Raw genomic sequence first — 25,812 nt, forward strand, 5'->3', positions numbered from 1 at the left:
ACTGTACAAATGTAGATTATTCATCACAAGAATTTTAATTCAGAAATCGAATAGGCTAATTAACTCTGAATTGTGAGATCAAATTCAGCGTTCTGATAATAAAGTCAGAATACTTGGATAAAATCCGAATTCTGATAATTAAATCCAGCATTAAAGGTTAATTTAAGAAGGTTCTCCCCAGTCATTTGTCGCCTGGTCGCAGTGTCAAGTTTTTTTTTTAAAGTAGTTCACTAGTCGTAGCGTGCAAATAAATTGCAGTGTCAGAATTCTGAGAATTTTGTCAGCATTCAGATTTCTCAGAATTCTCTTACGCTGCAAATTAAAGCGCTACTACTAGCAAACTAGTTTCAGCGTGACTGGAGAGAACTTCCTTAAATTAACCTTTAATGCTAGATTTGCATCAACGCTATTGTGTGAATTAGTATGGTTCTCTTTCATGGAAGCCGGAAGTGGGAGATTCCTTATTTTTTTTACCATTATTGTTTTATTAACAAATTTCTCCTACAGGGGATTGATAAAGTTCTATCTAGACTATTGAACAGAAAGAAACACTTGGTCATACTTTACACACTTTACCACTGAAACATTCAGAAGAGTCACGTGGACGAATCCGTAAATAACTGATTTTTTTCATTGGTTGTTGCGTTAAATCTTACCCAGATACAGTAGGGGTATTTTCTGATTGGCTTTTATGTAGCCCCTTTCGTTTTTTGATTGGCTGGTAAGAGGCAGGCTCGACTGAAGACTCCAGAGGCAGCAGGAGATGCACTTGATGAATCCTGCCGATTCCATAGCGAGAGCGGCGCTTCTGCAGATGAATTTAATAATGATCAATGGAATTTTACTGGGGCACTGGAGACTTTTACTGGGGCACGTGCCCCAGTAAAAAGGGGCTGACGACGCCTCTGGCTAACATCCACCTAGAAATGTCTCATGATTCTGGCTAACAATAGCCTTAAGCCTGCTGTAGGTCATGAAGGGGTCAGCTCTATAATGACCTGACAAAATGTCACGTTATCAGTTCTACATTAAGGAAGTGAATTCAGGTCCAAAAATAGAATTATGTATGCAATAAAACCAAAAATATTGTCAGTTCTAATGTAGACCTAAAGATAGGCTAACTTACTAACTGAAAGAGTTTGTACTTTCATCATTAGGGTTTGATTTTGCTATTCCGGTACCTTTGAGGAAGAGAAAATACAGTTTGAAACAAAGAGGTCTAAAGACTTAAAGGGTTTCTTCCGTGTGAAGAAACCTAGACATGAGAAAAGGGACTGTCCCGTCAGCCAACCTGATTAGTCTGACAGGGTCAGCAATGAGCACGCTGCAGTAACTGCACATCAAGGCCTTCCTTAACATCAAATCTTCAATATTGGGATTCTGTCACAAAGCTCAGACTCTAAAGTAACTATCCTCTGAAACGATGAACTAATGTCAGTCAGTTTAACCTGGCTAGAACCGTTCTAACCATCTTTATACTTTAATCGAACCTTCACAAATGTATCACAAAATCATTGATCAAAGGTTACAAGGATAATTATCTGATTCTAATTGGTAGTTTTTTGTCATCCTGACCTTTTGTCATTGTGTTGTAGGCCCTCCAATCAGGATTGAGACATTCCTCAGGCAGCGGTGAGGATGAGCATCCGTCAGTGTCTGCAGCTACACCAGCATAACAGGGTATGACCAGTTCTGCCCAGTCCATATGCAGTATAGCCTCACTTTAAAAGCTGCCAAAATGTGATTGTACTAGCACTATTTCCATCGGTCCTCCATCCAACGACAAGATGTCCCTTTTCAGACACTTTAACTGGAGGCTTTGATCCACCCTTGACGTGACCCACTCTTCTTGGACCTCCCTCCAGTATCCTGGAGGGAGTGTTCTCTCGAGGCACTGGACTCCTGAACACATCCAGACAGATGGATCATGAAAAGTTCTCAGACCAGGAAGTGTTAGCAGAGGCCATTCCTAGACACAGACAACAAGGTTTACGTGTTGATGATTTTACTTAATTCCTTTATTTTTCTAATTCCATGACAGGAAGACAGCATTTAACTCCCCCAAAGTTGTGCTGTTTTATTCACCTTATTGTTTATTCTGTCAGTCAGACGATTTGTTCCAGAATAAGTTTTATTCCCTCCTGAAACAGAGAGCTGCTTTCACGTCAGGTAATTCTGTTTTCCTTGAACCTTAGGTTTCGTTTCCTCAACATGATGTCCTTTCCTCTTATCCCCGAACACCTGGCACCTCCCCTAACACCTTGCCCCACCCCCACTGACGCACAGTACACGGGCCTCTCAACTTTCACACTTTGACTGAGCCACATTCATCCACTGTGTAGGCTGCTTCAAATGCGTTGATGTGTGTTCTCATTCTGTAGCATTGAAAAATGCCCAATCTTTAAAAGACGGGAAACCTGGCTAAACAAGAGACATATTTGTGATTTATTGGTGCTTTTTGAGCGTAATTGTGATTAAGAACTATGCAAATACATTTGGCTTGACTTTGCATGAGGCTGGTATTTTCCCTACATCTCCATTAACACGACCGTCTCCCTGTATGCCTGGGTTAAAGGTGTTATTATGGCTGTTTTTTTATATTGAGTGAACACTGGTAGTTACACAAGGCTTATCTCCCAGACACCTCAGAAAACAGCTGAGTCGTGTGGATCGGGGTAGAGCTGTCAAGCCAGACCAATACGTTCACTATCAAGAGACAATAGAGATCCCCGGCTCAGAGAACGGATTTCAGCACAGCAGTCTGCAGACTGCTTTTTATTTCAAAGTTTGTATGCGCGTGGGAGCACCAGAGACCCAAAACAACACCCCAAATTCCAGGAAAAGTGTTGTTTTCATAATATTTCCCCTTTAAGTTGGGAGAGAGAGGGTAGGAGAGAAAGAGATGGAGAGAGGAGAGGGAAGGAGGTAGCGGGAGAGAGAGGGTGAGTGAGAGAGTGGGAGAGAAAGGGAGTCAGAGGGAGGAAGGGAGGGAGAGAGAGAGGAAAACAGGGAGAGAAGGAGAGAGGGAGAATGTGGTAGTGAGATATTATTCATTTATTCAGGGTGTGTGTTAACAACTAGTCTACATTAGTGTCTACACTATTAAATTGGGCCAGATGTTAGATTACAGCGGTTCTCCTTGTCATACAAAGACCTGAAAACTTGGGGTTTTGTTTCGTAATGTTTCAGCTGACCCTTTTTTCAAAGACCACAAATATTTGACAAAACTAATCAAAATAGTACCTATGTTATGTGTACAAACGTAATGTACCATTTCCCTTGAAAATATATTTTCCACTCAGAATGTACAGATTCGATTTTTTTTACATTTTATTGAAATCAGAAAAAACACAAATATAAATTGGTTGTCATTCATGGTACAGAAATACTTACTCAAATTACTTTAAAGATTATGATTAAAAAGAAATCCTTCAAACATGTAATAACTGCAACCATTAACACATTTATAGCAATTAACCAAAAGGAAAAAGTACTGAAAACACACACTGAAGACTATATAGTCTTCAGTGTGTTCCTAGTGATTCGTCCTTCTGACAGCTGACATTTATGCAGTTCTCTCAGATTTCACCAAGTAGATATCATATCCTCGAAATGACATTTGTTGTTTATTTTATTACAAACAAAAGTGCTAGTCTGTTTGATTGACAGGTGAGATGATCAGGGGGACAGAGTTTATACCTTGATAATTAAAGAGACCTGGGTAGAGGAATGGATAGAGAGGCTCACTAAAGGTGCAACCCGTAGCAGAGTAGATATGAACCCTGGCTTCCACATTATAGAAGGAGACTTTTGTAATTTCAAGCCAACTGAATGGGTGGGGTCTGCGTTCCATCCTGGCTCCGTAGCCAAGCAGGTGACCAATCACAGTACACTCACCTTATGGCGACGGTTCAGCTGAATCAAGCTACAGAGTTATCACAGAACTAGACAATTAGAGTCCTTTCTACCTGTGTTGTCTGGAAAGCCTAATGAATTTCAAGACAACAATAATCGCACCTTCTCTTTCTTACTCTCTTTTTGTGTACGATGGCTGTATGATGTCATCATGTAAGGCATGTTATTTCCCTGTTATACACAAACACAAGAAACACAGTCACACTAACAGGAGTCCTCATACCAACAAGTTTGCTTCAAGCCAAAGTCTCTCTCTCTCTCTCTGTCTCTATATTTTTAATTAAATTATTATTTTAACTAAAAATGACTTTTAACTAATAATCCAACATCTTTTCTACACAATTTGTAGATTGGTTTGCATTATTTATATTCAATGACTCCCTCTCCATGTGAAACGCCTACTGTTGCAGGCAACACCTCTGATTGCCTTATAGGGTGACCCGTCACCTGCTGTTGCAGGCACCACCTCTGACTGGCTGATAGGGTGACCCGTCACCTGCTGTTGCAGGCATCACCTCTGATTGGCTGATAGGGTGACCCGTCACCTGCTGTTGCAGGCATCACCTCTGATTGGCTGATAGGGTGACCCGTCACCTGCTGTTGCAGGCATCACCTCTGATTGGCTGATAGGGTGACCCGTCACCTGCTGTTGCAGGCAACACCTCTGATTGGCTGATAGGGTGACCCGTCCCCTGCTGATTAGGCGCTGATGCGACACACCTGTCCTCCTCTTATTGAAGCTGAACTGAAGGGGCGTTCACAGGGGAGCTGGCAGCCCTGCAGTCCCACAATGAACCAGGACTGTTGAGGGGCTCAGGGGACCCCGTTGGTTGGTTTGTTTAGACTCGGAGTGAAACCGTATTTGTATTAAAATCACTGGTAAAGTGACATGAATCGCTGGAGGCTGTGTTTTTCGGGCGGGGAATCACAGACACGAGTTGTCTCGACAACCTGAGAAGTTGTAAATGCAACAACTAATAAGTAAATGCTAATTAGTTTTTTTTGACAACAAACAAGTTTACGATTAACCGTGAAAGTTAAGCGAGCCATCACCTGGTGTTGGCATACCGAGCTCCGTGGGAGCAGCTTTATGTTTTAAGGGGTTAACCTCTCTGTGAATGGTGGTAGCACAAAAGGGCAGGGTTATGGTTGCCTAGAGACAGGGAGAGAGATACGCCGATTTTTAAGGAGACAACTTCTAAATATGAGGATACTTTGGAAAGGAGAGGAGATCAAACCAAACTGCTTGCCGACGATATACGTGAGATAAAGGAGGAAGCTGCGCAAAGACATGGCGAATATGGCAGAGAGACGGCTGACGGACCTACACACGGCGATGGAGAGACAAGGGGCCCTATCTTGCATCCGGCGCAAGTGACTTAGTCACTGGCGCATGTGTCGTTGCTAGTTTACAACTGGCGCAGAGCGCTCTTTTGCCACCTGCGCCACTCGCCGGTAAATTGAGAGGGGTCTGGCTGCAGACATCCACCCACACGCTTCAAACATCCACCCACACGCACTTCCGCTGCAGACAGAAACATCCACCCACACGCCGGAAATTGCGTGCTGGTGGATGTCTGGAGCGCGATTTGCACATTATTCAACAGCGCCCCCTCGGGTCACACTTTTCGGGTCGCAGAATTCGGTGTAACAACGGGACTCACTGCTCGAAGATGTGACGTTCGGCTCAGCTGCACTTGGAGGTTATGGTAGCTGACTATTCAAAACACAGCGATACAATTATAAATGCACGAGACTTGCATTTCTTTTCCGATCTATTAGTTTCATTAAGTTTAGATTTTTTCATCAAACAAATAACAGAACGTTACACCAATATGAAGCATTTGTTGTTTTAATCCACACTGACGGTGGCAAACGCTAGCTAGGTGTCATTTTTGTAAAATAGGCAAATGTTTTTTGCAAACGTTGTGTAGCCTATAGTCGGTCTTATTAAACGATTTTAGAGATTTGTCGATGTGTTGGGAGCATAAACGATTTTAAGATTTGGACTTTTGACAGTCATCTGGAGTCCAAAACTACGACGGAGTATTAGGGCCCCACGAAGAAAAAAAATATTTTGCCGTGACGAGATTAAAATCGACACGTCGACATTAAACTCGAAATGTCCAGAATAAAGTTGAATTTTCATGCCGACTTTAATCTCTTTAGCAGCGGATGACACAAAGTAGTCATCCTCTGTAGTAGTGCGGCATTGCCATCAGTGGTTGCATTGACGGTTTTAGTCGCTATATTGTTTGGATGGAGGCCTACACCACAAACAATGAGCCCAGGGTTATTCCCGACTACTTCGTGTCATCCGCTGAACGCTTGGGAGGATGCCCGGAGCGTCTGCGTGCTGACAAAGGAACGGAAAATGGACACGTCGAGATTAAAGTCGATATGATGTTTCAACTTGATTCTCGACGTTTTGAGTTTAATGTCGACATGTGGACATTAAAGTCGACGTGTCGATTTTAATCTCGTCACGGCAAAAATATTTTTTTTCTTCACCTGTGGCCCTAATACTCCGTCGTAACAGAGTTAAGTTGTAATAAAATAATTACCACGAATTGAATTGACGCAGCTCGTTTCGCTTTAACTAGAGTTGCACCTATCAGCTGTTCATCTCCGCAGCGGTGGCTGAGAAGTGTGATATCATTCTATAGACAAAATCGATCGTTAAATATTCGATCTGCCTGTTTAGTTCATACAATCTGTTTATAACTAAGAGATCATAGCACTTAGTTCAGTTAAAAGGGGTAAAAGAGATCAAAAATGTAATAAAACGGATAAAAGTTAATGAATTACTGTTATGTAATAGCCTACTATCCTGTCTCAGATTCTAAATGTTCAATGTCCCCCAGTCAATAGGGTGCTGGGGCTCAGACAGTTCATAAAACATATAATGAGAGAGAGAAACAGATGTAAAGTTCAGTATGAGGTAGAAATATATCTCATCATTAATTATATGCCAATAATAGTTAAAGTTGATGCTCTGATGGGACTAATTTGTCTAGACTACAACCACTACTGAATTACCGCCCTTTAAATAGTTTGCTTTGCTGTGAGAATTTATCGTCTTTGATCTTAATTTTTTCTACAATTAAAACATAAATTGTAAAAAAAAAATTCTGTCTTTTGTAGATGCATCACTCGATTTTTACGGATGATTCAAAGCCAGAAGTCAAACGCTGCACAACTTGCTGCACACTTTTCCACTGCCCCCTATGCCCAACTTTCAAACCAACCATCAACACGAAGCTTCAGTGCCACCTGGAATCCCACATAAAACATTCCATTACATTTAAAGGTGATGTATGCATGTGTGTAGAAAGAATATAAGAATATATGTGTATATGTCTGTAGACAATATTTATGAATGTGTGTCTGCTTACTTTTATAAGTCACTGACTCATTTTCCTCTATCTTTTGCCTGAATTGATCTTAGACAAAAAGATATGCAGGTGCAACCTCAGCTGCAGGGATGGGGGACATTATCATTGCCCCCTTTGTGGCAAAACGATCATCAGGAAGTCGGTTATGGATCTACACCTGAAGTCCTGCACAAACACGCAAGACAGTCCCTCCACCTCCGCTGCCGTCCATACATCCAACCAAAACCCCATCACAGTCAAGACAGCCACCACCTCTCCAGCTCCGACTGCTCCTTCTCCCCAAGCTTCAACTGTTGTGTCTTCCTCTGCCGTCTCTGCTGCCCAGAGTAAAAGTACAACCGGTTTGAAAAACAGTTCCAAGTCTTAGTTTAAGTAACTAACTGGTTGCAAAAATAATATAATTGAATATAAAATTATTCCAACTTGGTGGCATTTCATTTTCCATTAAACAGGGGCCACTTTACAACATTGTGGCTGGAGTTGCCTGGCTGCGTAAGCATGCAGGTTTGCTCAAGGGGAAGGTGGTCGAGCCTGCATTTCCGAACATGGACGCAAAAGAACAGCAGGAGCTCATGGAAAGGATACGTTCTTCAAGTGATGAAGAAGAAAACTACCCCCTGCTCTTCACATTTGACTTTCAGGAAGACATGGAGGTCTTCCTTAACATGGCAGCTGAGGAGGATCTTCGGGTCAACGCCATGTTTCTGGGTCGCTGGGTGGACAGCCAGTGACATTGCTGTGTGTGTGTGTGTGTGTGTGTGTGTGTGTGTGTGTGTGTGTGTGTGTGTGTGTGTGTGTGTGTGTGTGTGTGTGTGTGTGTGTGTGTGTGTGTGTGTGTGTGTGTGTGTGTGTGCGTGTGTGTGTGTGTGTTGAGGTTCTGGGTTCAGTTATCTGTTGAGTGTTCTTAATAAAGTGTTATAACGTTTACAATGTATTGATTTTTTTTATGACTTTACTTATTCACTTTGGTTACACACAGAGCTAAGTTAAAACACAGACTTGAGTTTGTCGGATTTAAATATGGGCAAATAAGGTGGTCCAGCGCAGCACAAGGTAAGACAATATTATAGACAATTAGAGCCAGATATTAAAGGAATGATGGTTCAGAGTAAGAATTTAGGAATGCAAAAGTGCTAATAAATTATGTTGGAACTAGGGATGTTAAACGACTCGTTTTCTGTGAGTCGACGTGTAGGAGGCATAAATCGAAAAATCGATCGATTTCTTCTCTTTTTTTCGGCCCGCGGCTGCAGCAGTTGCAGAGCTCAAAGGATCTGCGCATTCCTTTAAGACAGCGGCCCAGTTGGCCCACCCGTCCTATTTCAAAGGTTGCTATCAGGAGCACACCAATAATGCATTTTTTTTATGAAGTTAAGTTGATATAAAAATGATGATAAACAAAATATCAAAGAGCAGGATTGTGAACCTGTAAATTCCCAATAGGCAAAATGTGTCGGCGTTGTTTTAATTAGGAACGGCAGTTGATGATGCGCGCCTCCTCTTTGCAACGAAATTGTTTAAGTCGGACATAAAACCATTTAATTTAACAGAGGCTACACCCACTAAAACAGATATTTTCGTTTTTAAATAAATATTTGCAAACGAAAATTCACGTACGACTCAGTCGTCAAAGCTGTCCAGTGGTGATAGCAACTTTGTCAGCTGAGGACAGGATCTCGCGGAGGGAGGCTGCTTCGCGGTACATTTTGCAGTAGGGCCGAGCTCTTCGAGTGGCCAACGACGTGCGTCGCGACCTAGGTCGCATTGGTCGCGACGTAGGTCGCATTGGTCGCTGTGTTGGTCGCTCGTCTGGCTGCCGTTTTCTCGTCTGGCTCGGTCGCTCAAAGTCTATGGGCGGTCCTTAACAGTCAATTTGCATGTTATTAACGGGTTTTTTGCGACAGTTGAAGTACCAGAAAGCCATGCTCTCTGGCGAAAACTACCTACAGCTCTTTATTGCTAATATTGTTTTAATATTTTTATATTGAAGTACAGTTTAAAATGATGAAATCGTTGGTCTATCAGTATCAATAAAATACATAAGTTGTAATTTGGGGCGTATTCAAATAATTTATTTATTTGTATTTTATATCTTATATAGCCTATATATTTGTTTTGTTAAATGTCATTGAGCCTAATAAGGTATATTATGCACAAAGTTCTTCGTTATAGAGCGATATTCCTCTTTAATATAAGAGGAATAGTTTGAAATCAATGCCACAGTGGCGCAAGCTGTGGTACAAGTGGTAGTGACGCTAAGTTATTGATCCTGAAGGCCGGTGTTCTATTCTCTCCACGGACTGATTCATTTTTGCTCTTTTAGTCAAACTTATTGACGCAATCGGCCTCTTTCATTTAACATTTTTGTATGATTTAGTACGATGGTATGGTATGATAATTATATGACGGGCTGCGACGCTGGCTGGTATCGGCTGGCTAGCTGCGACGACAGGCCAGCCGCGCTGGCTGCCACTGTACGCGCTGGCTGCCACTGGCCGCGCTGGCTGCCACTGGCCGCGCTGGCTGCCACTTGCCGGCCGCGCTGGCTGCCACTTGCCGGCCGCGCTGGCTGCCACTTGCCGGCCGCGCTGGCTGCCACTTGCCGGCCGCGCTGGCTGCCACTTGCCGGCCGCGCTGGCTGCCACTGGCTCTGGCAGGCTGACCGACTAGGTCGCGACCATAAAAGCGTCGCGACCCTTTTGGCGGCAAATAGGTCGCAACCAACCAGAGGTATGGCTGAATGAGCGACCTGTGGCAGCCAGCCATTGTCACCATGGCTGCTACCACAACCAAAAGCCTATGTTATCAGTTAACATCTCATTGAACAGAATAAATATGGGCTACGTGCGTCAGTGTAATAAAAACGTACATGCAATAATATATAGCCTAGCTTAGATATTGATAGACCAATATGCCTTTTTATAATATAAAAATAAATAGGCCTTTTGGTCTGTCCATCTATAATTAATTTTAAATTAACTTTGTAATACAGTGATGCGTATGAATTTGTATTGATTATATTGTATAGCCTTTTCTTTTTTAAATGTCAAAGACTAATAAAATATCCTATGAAGCAAATTATAGTGTAATATAGTTCTATAAAAAGTGTAACGTGTCTATCATAGAAGTCACAGTGGTGTACCTATTGATAAGTGTAACGATGTTCATCATGTTGGCCACAGTGGTGTAAGTGGTAGCGATGCTAGGTTAGTAATCAAGGGGATGTGGGTATGAATTTGTTCACAGTCAGATAGATTTTTGCTCTTTTAGTCAAGCTTATTGACGCAATCGGCCTCTTTCATTTTAACATTTTAGCAGGATTTAGTACAATGTTATGATAATTATACGACGTAATGACGGGCTGCGACGCTGGCTGGGTCGGTTGGCTGGCTGCGACGACAGGCCAGCCGCTGGCTGCCGCTGGCAACTGCCGCTGGTCGCTGGCACTAGCTCTGGCAGGCTGACCGACCAGGTCGCGACCATAAAAGCGTCGCGACCCTTTTGGCGTCAAATAGGTCGCAACCAACCAGAGGTATGGCTGAATGAGCGACCTGTGGCAGCCAGCCATAGCCAGCGTCAATAAGTTTGACTAAAAGAGCAAACATCTATCTGATTGTGAATAAATTCGAACCAACGAACTCTTGAATACTAACCTAGCATCGCTACCACTTAGGCCTACACCACTGTGGCTAACAAGGGAAGCATCGTTACACTTATAATCAATAAGTGTAACTGTGGCTTTTATGATAGACACGTTACACTTTTTATAGAACTATATTACACTATAATTTGCTTCATGGGATATTTCATTAGTCTTTGACATTTAAAAAAGAAAAGGCTATAGGCTACAATATAATCAATACAAATTCATACGCATCACTGTATTACAAAGTTAATTTAAAATTAATTATAGATGGATAGACCAAAAGGCCTATTTATTTTTATATTATAAAAAGGCATATTGGTCTATCAATATCTAAGCTATATATTATTGCATGTACGTTTTTATTACACTGACGCACGTAGCCTATATTTATTCTGTTCAATGAGATGTTAACTGATAACATAGGCTTTTGGTTGTGGTAGCAGCCATGGTGACAATGGCTGGCTGCCACAGGTCGCTCAATCAGCCATACCTCTGGTTGGTTGCGACCTATTTGCCGCCAAAAGGGTCGCGACGCTTTTATGGTCGCGACCTAGTCGGTCAGCCTGCCAGAGCCAGTGGCAGCCAGCGCGGCCAGTGGCAGCCAGCGCGGCCAGTGGCAGCCAGCGCGGCCAGTGGCAGCCAGCGCGGCCAATGGCAGCCAGCGCGGACAGTGGCAGCCAGCGCGGCAGGCCTGTCGTCGCAGCTAGCCAGCCGATACCAGCCAGGCGTTGCTGCCCGTCATTACGTCGTATGATTATCATACCATCGTACTAAATCATACAAAAATGTTCAAATGAAAGAGACCGATTACGATTACGAGTTTGAGTAAAATGGCAAATATATACCTGATCGTGATGGGTATCGAACAGCCATTGTGATGATTACCAACCTAGGGCCACAACCACTTGTACCACTTAATTATAACTAATATATCACTCTATAACGAAGTGCTTTGTGCATAATATACCTTATTAGGCTTAATGACATTTAACAAAACAAATATATAGGCTATATATAAGATATAAAATTCATTATTTGACTGATAGACTGATAGACCAACGATTTCATCATTTTAAACTGTACTTCAATATAGAAATATTAAAACAATATTAGCAATAAAGAGCTGTAGTAGCTTTCGCCCTTTCTGGTACTTCAACTGTCGCAAAAAACCCGTTAATAACATGCAAATTAACTGATTAAGGACCGCCCATAGACTTTGAGCGACCGAGCCAGACGAGAAAACGGCAGCCAGACGAGCGACCAACACAGCGACCAATGCGACCTACGTCGCGACCAATGCGACCTAGGTCGCGACGCACGTCGTTGGCCACTCGAAGAGCTCGGCCCTACTGCAGCCAATCTCACGCTCCATAGTTCCCTCACTCGCGAACAAGACCCCGAGGTACTTGAACTCCTTCACTTGGGCAAACTAAACACGTAACGCATAATACAATCAATGGCAATGTCTATTACCGCGGGGACACATGCATAGGATAGCATACAATACTGATAAGAAACAATGTTTATAATGTATTGCGTATATCATTAAATAGAACCACAGTTACCGCATATCATATGTTATAGCCTATCATACGTTTTCTTTGCCGAAATTTATTTGAGGTCTCAGTATATTCCATGTGTGAATTAGGCCATATTATTTGGCAATAAACTAAGCCATTTGCAGTTTGAAATTCTCGGAGACTGCAGACGCGCTGTCAAAATATCAACTCGTCCGATTCAAATGCGCTCATGGCTCTTAAAGGGGATGGGAGCTGGCACTCTCATTGGTTTGTTGCACGTTACGCCCAAACCACACCTACGGGTAATTAGGCTGCTTCAGACCAACCCTTTTGACACTTGCGCCGCGGCGCAAGCGTCATTTATCCGCATGTAAAATAGCGATAGCGCCGTAGAACCGCCCACAAAGCTACTTGCGCTTTGCGCTTTCCCACTTGCGTTTCAGACCGTTAAAATAGGGCCAAAGGAGTGGAGCGGCCCACACCCTCGACGCAGGGCACTCACAGGGGCGTGGCCTAGGCGCAGGGGGAGGAGGACAGGATGTGGGTAAGAGTGTGTGTGCACAGGAATAGGTTGCCATATCAGAAAAGGATCTGGTGGTAAAATCTACGGATGGCTTGCCTGCAGTATACGGAACCATGTTTGTGTGTGGACAGAACGCTTATTCATATCTGCCTCTTGACTGCCGTGGTTCATGTATTGTTGCCTTTGTAGTGCCTGCTTTGAAGGTTGATGCTACCATTCGATCTAAGCGTAATTTAGTCCATCAGAACTTTCCAGTTGCTGCTCCAACCCACTTTTCTGCTGGGAACAGTGAGAGCTAATAAAGTTGTTGGAGCTTCACTGCCAAGCAGAGGGAGGTGTCAGGACATTCAATTTCCTTTTATTTTTCCATTTTTTATCTGTTTTTTGGTTAAATCATGAGTAACCTCAGTTTGTTATTTTTAAGTAGCCTACACCTGGCTTCCTTGTGAATGATTGGTATACTTTTTAATGTTTACTATTTCCTTTCATACTTTCATTTGTTGATTTAGTTAATTGTTTACCAGTATCTGAATCCTCCTATCTTTAAACTACGTTTAACATGATCAAGAGGGAGGAATGTAGAATGCTGGTGTATTCTAGTTTCTCTGTGTTCTCGTGCACACACCTGTGTTCACACTTCTTAATGTAAGGACAGGCCAGTGCCTCTCCAACTGATACAAGGCGTTATTTCCACGTCGGGTGGCTTTGGTTTCTATGAACCTCCTCCTGTAACACCTGACTCCGCCCCTAGCCCCTGGCTCCGCCCCCACGGACACACTATTCACTGACGTTTCAACTTTCACACTCTGACCTTGGGTGCAATCATGCACTCCGTTGGCTACTTCAAATGTGTTGATGTGTGTGCTCCGCTTTGTGGAGTCAACATATGTTAAATATTTAAAAGACAAAACACAGAAAGCTGTTCCAAAACGAGAGACATTGTGGTGATTTATTAGTGATTTGACAGATTATCTGTAATTAAGAGCCATACAAAAACAATTGACTTGACTCGACTGGTATTTTCTCGACAGTCTTTATGAAAACAACCCTCTCCATGTGTGCCTAGGTTAAATATGTTATACGGTTTTAATTAATATTGAGCCATCACTGGTAGTTACATAAGGTTTATCTTCCAGACTTTAACCTCATAAAACAGCTGCATCATGGGACTCAGGGTAGGGCAGACAAACCAGACCAACGAGTTCAACATCAAGAGACAACCAGTGTTGTGGGTAATTACACAGGTAATATATTAGGTTTAGCAGTTACTTATAGAACTTTGGTTAGATTATTCAAGTTACTATGTCAAGTAAATAACTGGTAACAGGTACGATACCGGTATGGAATAGGCTAGCCCTCCAGAGCCCTAAGTAGCCTAGGTCTAGGCTAAGTGCCTTCAATAGTTGTATTTATCAGCTAGTAATATGTAAAAAATAATGTCATATTCGTTTTTTAAAGTAACTTGCCCAACACTGGAGACAACACAGAAATCACAGCCCATAGAAAACATGGATGGATTTCAGCACAGCAGTCTACAAACTCATCAGCGATGGCAACTGGGCCAAAGCGGTTCTGAGTACTGAGTGCTGCTGTGTATTCTTGCATAATAACACAAGACCAACATAAGGTTAGACTCGAAACGTCAACAACTTTGATATCGTTGCCGTCAGGGGAAACATTGTGAGTCCAAAACCTGTTACCATCAGTAGAGCAAACGCAGACAGCAACAAGGGAATTTAAATAAATGCCAAGGTGTTTTTTTGTAGTAGGGGAAAGTGGGGGATGAGAATGACAAATCAGGAGGTGTAAAGGCCATGGCGGAGGACGGAGCTGAGGTGAGCAGCACAGCGGGCGAGGGACATGGGCAGGCAGGTGAAAAGGCAGGTAGAAATAGGTCACAGGAGTGCACAGGTCAAGGAGCCGATGCTATGGATAGCACCACGTTGGTTGGAACAGCGATCTGAGAGAGAGAATGAGGGAAGGAGGGAGAGAGAGCGAGGAAGGGCAAGGAGAATGTAGCTATTCTACTGAGTAAACATTGTACTGAGGATGTAACTATTCCACAAAAAATGACCCCATTCTACTTTTTGTACATCTTATTGAAATAAAAATCATACATACATTTTACATATAATTTTTTTTTTAACCACTCATTTTCAACATTTTCTACTAGCTGCAAACCTTTACAATTTGATATTGGTAAATGTATAAAAAGGATTCTGTCTATCGGACATTGATCAATATAGTATATGTAATCTAATCATGTATCATGGGTTATATTTAATAGTAACAGTAACAGTAAGGGTTATTATCTTACATAATTTCTCCTTGTTTAATGACAGTGAAGAGTACAATATTAAAGTAGTTCTCTCAGATTTCACATAGCGGAGATTCTAATTCAGGAAACAACACTAGTTGTTTTGGTTATTTTATTATCAAACAAAGTCCTAGTCTGTTTGATTGACAGGTGAGATGATCAGGGGGGCAGAGTTTCTACCTCGATTATTAGGTGTACCTGGACAGAGGACTGGAAAGAGAGGCTCACTAAAGATGCATCCAGTAGCAGAGTAGAGATGAACCCTGGCTTCCACATCATAGAAGGAGACCACACCCTCATCATAATCAACAAACACCCCCACCTTCTGGAGCTCAGCTCTCAGAGGGAGACGGACATCAGGGATACCAGTAAATACCAACCCATCCTTGTCGAAGGTAATACTCCAGTAGCCAGTCTCAGGGGTCCTTAAGGCACCACCTTTTCTGTCGATGGACTCTCTGGCCACTCCTAAACACCATAATTTCTTGTTTTTAACCTGTACCTCAAAGTAAAATCTCCCTGAGGAGAAGCTCTGCCTCGTGAGAACACGTGGATTCTGTGTAAATCTCTTAGGGTTGTCTGGGAGTTTCTTCACTGCATATCCATGATGTACTTGTTTCCCATCCCCAGACAGGATGAGGTTGAGATGAGCTGTATCAGGATCCAGAGTCACATCTACTTCATACTGCTGGACCCTCTTCAGTTCAGCACCACACAGCTCCTTCATCTCCATGTTCAGAGTCTCCTCCAGCTGATCCAGGGATCTCCTCAAGGTCCATACGTAAGACGGAGGACGGACCTCCACCGTCGTCCAGTCCCTGGTGTGTGGAGGATCCTTCAGGGATCTGAAGGCCTGGAGGAAGTGGAGGTGGTCTTTAGTGTGTGAGAGTGGTTTCACCTCTAAGCTTCTATTGGTCAGATCTTCTATTTCCTGCTCCAGCTCTTTGATGAGGTCTTCAGATTGTTTCTCTGTGGTTTTCAGTGACTCTTTAACCATTTGGTTGAAGTCATCCTGCCACTTCTCCATGCAGCGCTTTAGAGCAGTGATGATCTGCAAACCATCAGCAATGTCTCTGTCTGCGACTTTCTTGCTCAATTCTACTGTGTCTTTGATCTTCTTAATCTTTAGTTTTCTCTCCTGGATCATCAGCGGAACTTCAGCCTCTAACTTCCCCAACTGTGCTGTCTTCACTTCATATTCCTCCTTTAGAGGTACAACAGGATGGGACCTGTGGTCACCCTCTGTGCAGAACTGACACACACACACCTGTTCACTCTGGCAGAAGAGCTCCAGAAGCCGGTCGTGTTTCTTACACATCCTGTCTTCCAGACGGTCCATAGGCTCAACCAGCCGATGTTTCTTCAGGACTGTGACTCTCTGATGTGGCTCCAGGTGGGTTTGGCAGAAAGACATAAAACACTCTAGGCAGGACTTCATGGCCTTCAGCTTGGTCCCACTACAGACGTCACAGCCTACTTCTGCTGGATCAACACAAGGCTGCTCTTTTACCCGTACAGTCGTTCTAAACTGAGCAGCCAGCTCTGATAAGAGGGTATTGACCCATGGATCAGGTCTTGTGGGGAAATGCTCATTGCAAACAGGACATTTGAACTGGACTTGCTCATCCCAGAATTTTGTTACACAGGTTCTGCAGAAGTTGTGTCCACATGGTGTGGTGACTGGACTGTTGAACACATCCAGACAGATGGGACATGAAAAGTTCTCTTCTGACCAGGAAGACTTAGCAGAGGCCATCCTAGACACAGACAACATGGTTTAAGTAACGCGAGCAATACCATTATTTTTGTAATTCTATAACGGGACGAGAGGTTATAACTTTTCTTAAAGTTGTGCTGTTTTACTCACCTTGTTGTGGTTTCTGTCTCTCAGACTATTTGCTTCAAAATGCGTGTTATTTTCCTCCTGAACAAGAGAACAGCTACCACGTCGGGTTGCTTTGGTTTCTATGAATCTTAGGTTTCGTTTCCTCAAATTACGTCCTCTCCTCTCCTCCCCTAACATCTGGCTCCGCCCCTAACCCCTGGCTTCGCTCCCAAGGACACGCAGTTACCTGACGTTTCAACGTTCACTCTCTGACTTTGGCAACATTCATGCTTTGTGTATCTAATGTTAAATGCATCGACGTGTCCTCCTCTTCTTTCTGGAGTCAAAAGTGAGCCGGAACAAAACGAGAGACACTGGTGATTCAGTGTTTATTTGCGACTGTATCTGGGTTCAACCGGCGTTGAAGGAGCCGGATTTCTGGGACTTCCCGGATGCCTTATATCCAGCACCGATCCAATATTAAAAAAATTAGTAAAGAATATACATATGCGTGCCAGCGCGCGCGTGTGTGTGTGTGTGTGTGTGTGTGTGTGTGTGTGTGTGTGTGTGTGTGTGTGTGTGTGTGTGTGTGTGTGTGTGTGTGTGTGTGTGTGTGTGTGTGTGTGTGTGTGTGTGCGTCCGTGTGTGTGTTTTGGGAAATGAGAGGTGGATACACCGCATATAAACAACCATTTCAGCCTATAATTTGCAAAAAAAAATCAAAAACTCCCAAGGAGGTTAACAATCCTTAAACCTTTATTTTGAAAAGGCATAAGTGTACAAAACAGTCATGCGGTGTGCTTCTCTACAGGCAGAAGATTCAAAATGGCTCCAAAGAACTTGAAAGAAGGAGTCCCAAATAAGGTCTTAAGGAATTGATGAGAAAATCAAAAGTACTTTTGTCTGGAGATGGTGGAGCAGGTGGAGGACGGGTGAGGGTGGGGGTGGGGGTGGGGGTGGAGTTGACCCCGGCCCAGTACGCCTGGTTGGGCTTCATGGAGACCACCATGAGGTCTCTGAGGAGGAGGAGGAGGAGGAGGAGGAGGAGGAGGAGGAGGAGGAGGAGGAGGAGGTGGGAGGGGGGGGGAAGGAGGTGGAGGGAAGATGGAGGAGGAGGTGGACGTACAAGATTCAGGGAGGAGGAAGGAGGAGGCGCAGGGAGGAGGAGGAGGGAGGAGGAGGAAGAGGAGGTAGAGGAGGACAAGAAAGGGGAGGAGGACGAGGAGGAAGGAGGAGGGGGGAGGAAGAGGAGGGGGAGGAAGAGGAGGTGGAGGAGGAGGTAGAAGAGGAGGGAGGGGAGGAAGAGGAAGAGGAGAAGGAGGTAGAAGAGGATGAAGAGGAGGAGGCGGAGGAGGAGGGAGGAAGGGGAGGAGGAGGGGGAGGAGGTAGAAGAGGATGAAGAGGAGGAGGAGGAGGTAGAGGAGGAGAAAGGAGGGGGAGGACGATGAGAGAGAGGGGGAGAGAGGAAGCGGTATGAAGCGGAGGTGGAGGAGAGGTAGAAGAGGAGGAAGTGTTTGAGTGGAAGTGTTGAGGGACGGGAGGGTCAGCATGAGGAAGGGGAGGAGTAAGGGTGGAGTTGGAGGAGGAAGGAGGAGTGAAGAAAAAAAAAAGGATGGGGAGGGGGTGGGGGGAGGTGGTGAGGGAGGGAGGAGGAGGGAAAGAGGAGGAGGCGGAGGAAGGAGGAGATAAGAGAGAGGAAGAAATAATACCTAAACCCAAGAATTAAGACGGCTATCCACAGAACCTCTAATGAATGCGTTACCACATGTCAGAGTCTACAAAGTCCTTTTTCGATCAAAGCGTCTGCTAAATGACTCAACAGCAGGTCTCCATGGTGACGGATGATGGTAGTATTGGCCCCTTTGGGTGCTGGGCCTCCGGTGTCTCCCTGCCGCCCCGGGCCCAGCTCCGCTTGGTCGCTGGTCGACGGCGTTGAGCTCGATGAGCGCGGAGAAGACGGGCAGCGAGTTCCTGGCGTTGTCATGGTGATCACTGCGAGGACGTCCAAACAAACAATCAAACAAATGAATAAGAACAACCCATAGTGAAACAGGGTCTAGACTTTGAATCTGTCTCTTTCTGTCCAGTTACCTCAGTGTGGGGCCCCGTCTAAAGCTAGGGCCCCACTACACGATGCTTTCAACCTGAAGTGATCAATAAAACCATTGAGCAGTGCACATTTAACCAGTGGCGTGCATCACTCTGCCAGTCTGCAGACTCACATGACCACCGTAGTCTTTGGGGAACACAAATTTAGAGACGGAGGACAGACGGACGCAGTGTGCTGCTCGCCCTGCACTAGAGAGAGTGTATTCGCCCACGATGTCTTGACACCATCACAAAGTTAACGGACAGACGTGGACACCGTGCAGCTCGCCTCTGGGGTTAGTCAAACAGAGATCTGCATGGAATGAAAGCATGAAAGACGGAAAGAAAGAATATGGTGTCCACCTCCGTCTATGAAGTCCACACTCACTCCACTGCCTTTGATGCTGACTAACTGGCATGGTGCACGTACATTGCTGTTGTTTTGAAACACATCTCAAGTGGGACTGGTTATGTTTTCTGTGTCTCTCCATTTCTGTCCGCACGCATGCGCGCACACACACACGCACACAAACACGCACACACTCAAACACACTACCTGTGTGTAATATTTCATTCGGGTCCAACAGGTTTGTTTTTATTGGGTTGTTTCCAATTCGTTCTTTTTTGGTTTGTGTTTTTATTGAAGCTTCGATGGTCGACCAGCTTCCCCAACCTGACGGTAAAAGTAGGCATTACACATCAGCTCGGTCCTGTTACTAAAAACACAAGTAGAACTATAAACTTTATATTCGTATGAGGGGCAATTCGACACATACAGTATCTAACAATCCTTCATGTTTGACACGTTTTATTTTCTTGATTCAATTTAATAGAATACTTAAAGACAGGACAATGCCTGACAGAAATGTTGAAGATAAGATTAGCCAGTGTGTTTGTTTGTGTGTGTTTTTTTTTAAATCTGAGCTAATCAAGTTCGTAAAATATTTGACTAAACAATTATTATTTTTTGGAAATCTGAAAAAAAATGATTTATTGAATGATATGATAAAAAGCAATATCCTCCAAACATCATGAATGCAACCATTTACAATATTATAGCAATAAACAAGAAAATATTTTTTAGAAAACAGATTGAAGAATACGGTGGAACATAACAATTTACAATGGGATATATTTTATAATAGTCAAGGTTATTATAATCCTTGTTAAAAGACAGCAGTACAATATGAATGCAGTTCTCTCTGATATAGCAGACATTCATATTCAGGAAATATCATTAGTTGTTGTTTGTATATTTTAACATCAAACAGTGTCTTAATCTGTTTGATTGACAGGTGTGATGATCAGGGGGGCAGAGTTTGCACCAACCCCATGTACACCTGGACTGAGGAGTGGATAGAGAGGCTCTCTAAATGTGCAGCCAGCAGAAGAGTAGATATGAACCCTGGCTTCCACATCATAGAAGGAGACAAGACCCTCATCATAAGCAACAAACAACCCTTCTGGAGCTGAGCTCTCAGAGGGAGACGGATATCAGGGTCATCATTAAATATCAACCCACCCTTATTGAATATAATAACCCAGTAACCGGACCCGGAGGTCAATTTGACGTGAAACTTTCTGTTAATGGACTCTCTGGCCACTCCTAAACGCCATAAAGGCTTGTCTTTAACCTGGACCTCAAAGTAAAATCTCCCTGAGGAGAAGCTCTGCCTCGTGAGAACACGTGGATAAACTGTGAATCTCTGAGGGTTGTCTGGGAGTTTCTTCAGTACACCTCCATCATGTGCTTGTTTCCCATTTTCAGACAGGATGAGACAACAATGAGCTGTATCAGGATCCAGAGTCACGTCTACTTCATACTGCTGGACCCTCTTCAGTTCAGCAGCATCACGCTGCTTCTTCATCTCCATGTTCAGTGTCTCCTTATGATCCAGGGATCTCCTCAAGGTCCCTATGTATGACGGAGGACGGACCTCCACGGTCGTCCAGTCCCTGGTGGGTGGAGGATTCATCAGGGATCTGAAGGCCTGGAGGAAGTGGAGGTGGTCTTTTATTAAACTAATACTCTAAGCTTGCATCTAGATCGATATCATGACATTTACTTATGTTATTAAACTACTTAAAAAATTGAAGCCCAAGCCTGCCCTCCAGTCCGTCGGCCCTGAGCCCATGTGAGGTAGGCTAATAAAGAAGGCCATTCATTAATTAGTGGCAGGTGGCTGCATGTAGTTTTTCCTTAATCATGCGATAAAATACAAAAGAAAAACAATATTACTCACACTATTGAATAGTCAAATTTGATGTACTCCAAAATAGTAGGATTAAGCATTAGGGGACACAATAACGTCCCGCCCCTCTGTGGTGATACCCGCTCCCGCCACTGGGTGTCGCTCATAACACTGATTATGGGACTGCTGCTTGTCCAGGGCAAAGGTAGTAAGCTATAGCACAGAAAGGTCAAACGGGTATTATTTACACACATGTAATGTATATGCAAGACAATACTTAAGACAATCCTGGATGAGCTAAAAAGGAGTGCAGGGATAGGAGAGGAGGAAGAGGAGAGAGAAGAAGGAGAGAGGAGAAACTATGGAGAGGAGAGAAGAGCTGACAAGACAAAGTCACCGTACTCACAAAGATGGGGAGAGCCGTCACATGTAGTCACTCTGACCTTTTGGTTAGTGTGGAAAATGTGTTAGGTTGCTGTATGGTGGAGATTAAAAGTCATTGACTAATCACTTTTTCCCCATTTTTATTTAAATCAAAAATGTGTTTCCCTGATAATCATTCTTGATTCCGATATAGTGATGTTTAGATGATTATACACATTAATCCTCAAAACATGCTACACGTAACTGCAACCATTAACCATTGTGTAGCAGTAAACCTTTAAATAATTTGAGAAAAAAAAAAGACAATGAAGAATATAATGTCATCTAATAATTTAGAATGGGTTATAAATCATTTATAATAGTCAGGGTTCACTTCACACTCTCTACTACTCTATCTACTAGTCCTACATTGGGCCAGATGTTGGAGTACAGCGGCTCTTCACACAAAGCCCTCGGAGCGAATAGGATTTGTTTTATAATGTTTCAGTGAACTCTTTTTTCCACGAAGAAAAATATTTGACAAAACAAATGAAAATAGTACCTGTTTAATGTGAACAAATGTAATGTACAATTTCCCCTGAAAACATCTATTCCACTAATAAAGGAAAGATCCAATTTTTTGTACATTTTATTTAAATCAGAAAAACGTACAAATATAAATCGGTTGTCATTTATGACTAATAAAGATTATGATAAACAACCGTATCCTCAAAACATTGAATAACTGCAACCATTTACTATACCAAAAGAAAAAAAAAAGAGAAATCATGTTGAAGAACTAGGGATGGGCACGAGTAGTAAATTCCAAACTCGAGTGATCGAAGGAATTCCTCGAGGATCAATCGAGTACTCGTTAAATCAAATCTATTTTTAGAATGCAACGCATCTGCAGCAGGAATAGGCCTGATGATGAACGTCAATATTACCAACCAAACATGTAATGCTTATTCTCCATCAAAACAGTCAGAGTTATCAGAGTATTCATTATTTATTTTTGCAAACGTTCAAAACACAAAAATAAAAATAAATATGCGCAGCGTCTCACAATTTAAATCACGTCGAACCAAGGCCTGTAACAGTTTAAAAAAAACGAAACAAGTAGCCTAACCATTGCAAATAAATGCTTAAAGCTGCAAATAAAACGGCAGCAAATGGACTATCGAAATACTCAGAGTTGTGATCTTCTCTACACGCCCGGGATTACAGCTGCGTCTTGCGGCGGTGAAAATAGCCGACACACTTTCACTTTCACCGTTGCTGCGGGTCTGCTTTCCCGAACTCACCGTTGTGTTTCAGGAGCATATGTTGCCGCATAGTACTTTCTGGTAGCTCGATTTCGCTTGGCATATTTTACATTTCACCTTATGATCTCCTATTTCTTTAAAGTATTTAAATTCTTCGCTGCGATTTGCTTTAACCGCCATCTCTTAACTTTTTGAATTCTGGCGTGCCTGCACACGGCACGGAACGCGCCATGGAAATGGATGCATTTAATTTTCTTTGTGCCTACGTCATGCGTTAGTGGCGCCGACAGAAAATTGATACATTTGCTTCAGAAAACTTTGTTTGTGTGTGTATATGCAAACTCGAGTTTGCCTGTCCACCAACCGAGTTCATTTGTAACGAGTAGTACTCGAGTAATCGATTCCTCACGCCCATCCCTATGAAGAACATAGTGGAATTTAATAATTTACAATGGGTTATATTTGATAATAGTAAGAGTTATTTTCCTAATGAATTTCTCCAGCAGTGCAACATTAATGCAGTTCTCTGAGATCTCATAGAGTAGATACTCATTCAGGAAACTACCTTAGGTTTGGTTGATTGATTATTTCATTATCAACAACAAAGACCTTAGTCTTTTTGATTGACAGGTGAGATGATCATGGGGGGAGAGTTTATACCATGATTACCACAGAAACATGGAGCAAGGAATGGATAGAGGGGCTCACTAAAGGTGCAGCCAGTAGCAGAGTAGATATGAACCCTGGCTTCCACATCATAGAAGGAGACCACACCCTCATCATAATCAACAAACACCCCAACCTTCTGGAGCTCAGCTCCCAGAGGGAGACGGACAACAGGGTTATCCTGAAATACCAACCCATCTTTGTCAAATTTAAGAGTCCAGTAGCCCATCTCAGGGGTCACTATTATCTGACCTTTTCTGTTGATGGACTCGCTGGCCACTCCTAAACGCCATGCAGTATGTTCCTTAACCTGGACCTCAAAGTAAAACCTCCTAGAGGAGAAGCTCTGCTTTGTAAGAACAAATATATGGAATGTAAATCTCTTAGGGTTGCCTGGGAGTTTCTTCCCTACACCTCCATCATGTACTTGTTTCCCATCCTCAGACAGGATGAGCGTGGTTTGCGCTGTATCAGGATCCAGAGTCACATCTACTTCATACTGCTGGACCCTCTTCAGTTCAGCATCACGCAGCTTCTTCATCTCCATGTTCAGTGTCTCCTCCAGCTGATCCAAGGATCTCCTCAAGGTCTCTACGCATGACGGAGGACGGATCTCCACCGTCGTCCAGTCCCTGGTGTGTGAAGGATTCATCAGGGATCTGAAGGCCTGGAGGAAGTGGAGGTGGTCTTTAGTGTGTGAGAGTGGCTTCACCTGTAAGCTTCTATTGGTCAGATCTTCTATTTCCTGCTCCAGCTCTTTGATGAGGTCTCCAGCTTGTTTCTCTTTGGATTTCAGTTTTTCTTTAACCGTTTGGTTGAAATCATCCTGCCACTTTTCAATGCGGCGCGTCAGAGCAGTGAGGATCTGCAAACCATCTGCAATGTCTCTGTCTGCTTCTTTCTTGCTCAATTCTACTGTGTCTTTTATCTCCGTTATCTTTTGTTGCCTCTCCTGGATCATCTGCTGAACTCCAGACTCTATCTTCCCCAGCTGGGCCAACTTCACTTCATATTCTTTCTTTAGAGGTACAACAGGGTGGAACTTGTGGTCTGTCTCTGTGCAGAACTGACACACACACACCTGTTCAGTCTTGCAGAAGAGCTCCAGAAGTCGGTCGTGTTTCTTACACATCCTGTCTTCCAGACGGTCCATAGGCTCGACCAGCCGATGTTTCTTCAGGCCTGCGACTCTCTGATGTGGCTCCAGGTGGGTTTGGCAATACGAGATAAGACACACTAGGCAGGACTTCAGCGCCTTCAGCTGGGTCCCGGTACAGACATCACAGGGAACTTCTGCTTGTTCAACACAAGGTTCTTTTACTTTTACATTAGTTCTAAACTGAGAGGCCAACTCTGATAAGAGGGTATTGACCCGTGGATCAGGTCTTGTGTCGAAAAGCTCATTGCAAACAGGACATTTGAACTGGACTTGTTCATCCCAGAACTTAGTAATACAGGTTCTGCAGAAGTTGTGTCCACATGGTGTGGTGACTGGACTGCTGAACACATCCAGACAGATGGGACATGAAAAGTTCTCTCCAGACCAGGAAGCGATAGCAGAGGCCATTCCTAAACACAGACGACAAGGTTTATGTATAGAACAATCCCATTATTTTTGTTATTCCATAACGGCAAAAGCGGTTTTAACTTATCTCATAGTTGTGCTGCTTTACTCAACTTGTTGTTGTTTCTGTCTGTCAGACTATTTAATGCGTGTTAATATTCTCCTGAAATAGAGAACTGCATCCACGTTGTGGTGCTTTAGGTTTCGTTTCCTCAACATGACTTCCTTTCCCCTTCTGGCTCCGCCCCCACGGTACGTGAGCGCAGTGCACTACATTCATTCACCGTGGAACCTCTTCAAATGCGTTGATGTGTGTTCTCTTCTTTCTGGTGTTAAAAGAGGGCCGGTGCAAAACGAGAGACATTGTGGGGATTTAGTGGGGATTTGCGACTGTAACCGTGATTAACCGGCGTTGATCGACCCGGGTTTCCGGGGCTTCCCCGAATACTTTTTATCCAACCCCGAGCTGCTCATTGGCGCTACGCTGCTATAGGAACTCTCCCCGATGTGCACGCGCACAGAGCACACACGCG

The 25,812-nt window shown here is 43.5% G+C and overlaps 2 protein-coding genes and 1 long non-coding RNA gene across 3 annotated transcripts; 1 reads left to right on the forward strand and 2 right to left on the reverse strand.

The window, feature by feature from the left end:
* Window positions 1-5,547: 5,547 nt before the first annotated feature.
* LOC115542409 (uncharacterized) lies at window positions 5,548-8,089 on the forward strand. Its single transcript, XR_003976515.1, has 4 exons — window positions 5,548-5,624; window positions 7,060-7,225; window positions 7,364-7,642; window positions 7,763-8,089. It is a non-coding gene; the product is annotated as an uncharacterized LOC115542409 (long non-coding RNA).
* Window positions 8,090-13,921: 5,832 nt separating this feature from the next.
* LOC115542305 (zinc finger protein RFP-like) lies at window positions 13,922-17,286 on the reverse strand. The gene is made up of 2 exons (XM_030354554.1): window positions 17,184-17,286; window positions 13,922-17,073 (listed from the first exon to the last, which is right to left on the reverse strand). Exon 2 carries the CDS (start codon window positions 17,070-17,072, stop codon window positions 15,447-15,449), a length of 1,626 nt encoding a protein of 541 aa, XP_030210414.1. The 5' UTR covers window position 17,073; window positions 17,184-17,286; the 3' UTR covers window positions 13,922-15,446.
* A 6,189-nt stretch (window positions 17,287-23,475) lies between these two features.
* LOC115542319 (E3 ubiquitin-protein ligase TRIM39-like) lies at window positions 23,476-25,580 on the reverse strand. Its single transcript, XM_030354565.1, has 2 exons — window positions 25,393-25,580; window positions 23,476-25,284 (listed from the first exon to the last, which is right to left on the reverse strand). Exon 2 carries the CDS (start codon window positions 25,280-25,282, stop codon window positions 23,660-23,662), a length of 1,623 nt encoding a protein of 540 aa, XP_030210425.1. The 5' UTR covers window positions 25,283-25,284; window positions 25,393-25,580; the 3' UTR covers window positions 23,476-23,659.
* Between the last annotated feature and the right edge of the window lie 232 nt (window positions 25,581-25,812).

The sequence above is a fragment of the Gadus morhua genome, chromosome 4 (assembly GCF_902167405.1).
Source record: "Gadus morhua chromosome 4, gadMor3.0, whole genome shotgun sequence".
Lineage (NCBI taxonomy): Eukaryota > Metazoa > Chordata > Actinopteri > Gadiformes > Gadidae > Gadus > Gadus morhua.

Bases quoted from the DNA above. Each gene is read 5' to 3' on its own strand.
- LOC115542319 (XM_030354565.1), bottom strand. From the start codon at position 25,282: ATGGCCTCTGCTATCGCTTCCTGGTCTGGAGAGAACTTTTCATGTCCC.
- LOC115542305 (XM_030354554.1), bottom strand. From the start codon at position 17,072: ATGGCCTCTGCTAAGTCTTCCTGGTCAGAAGAGAACTTTTCATGTCCC.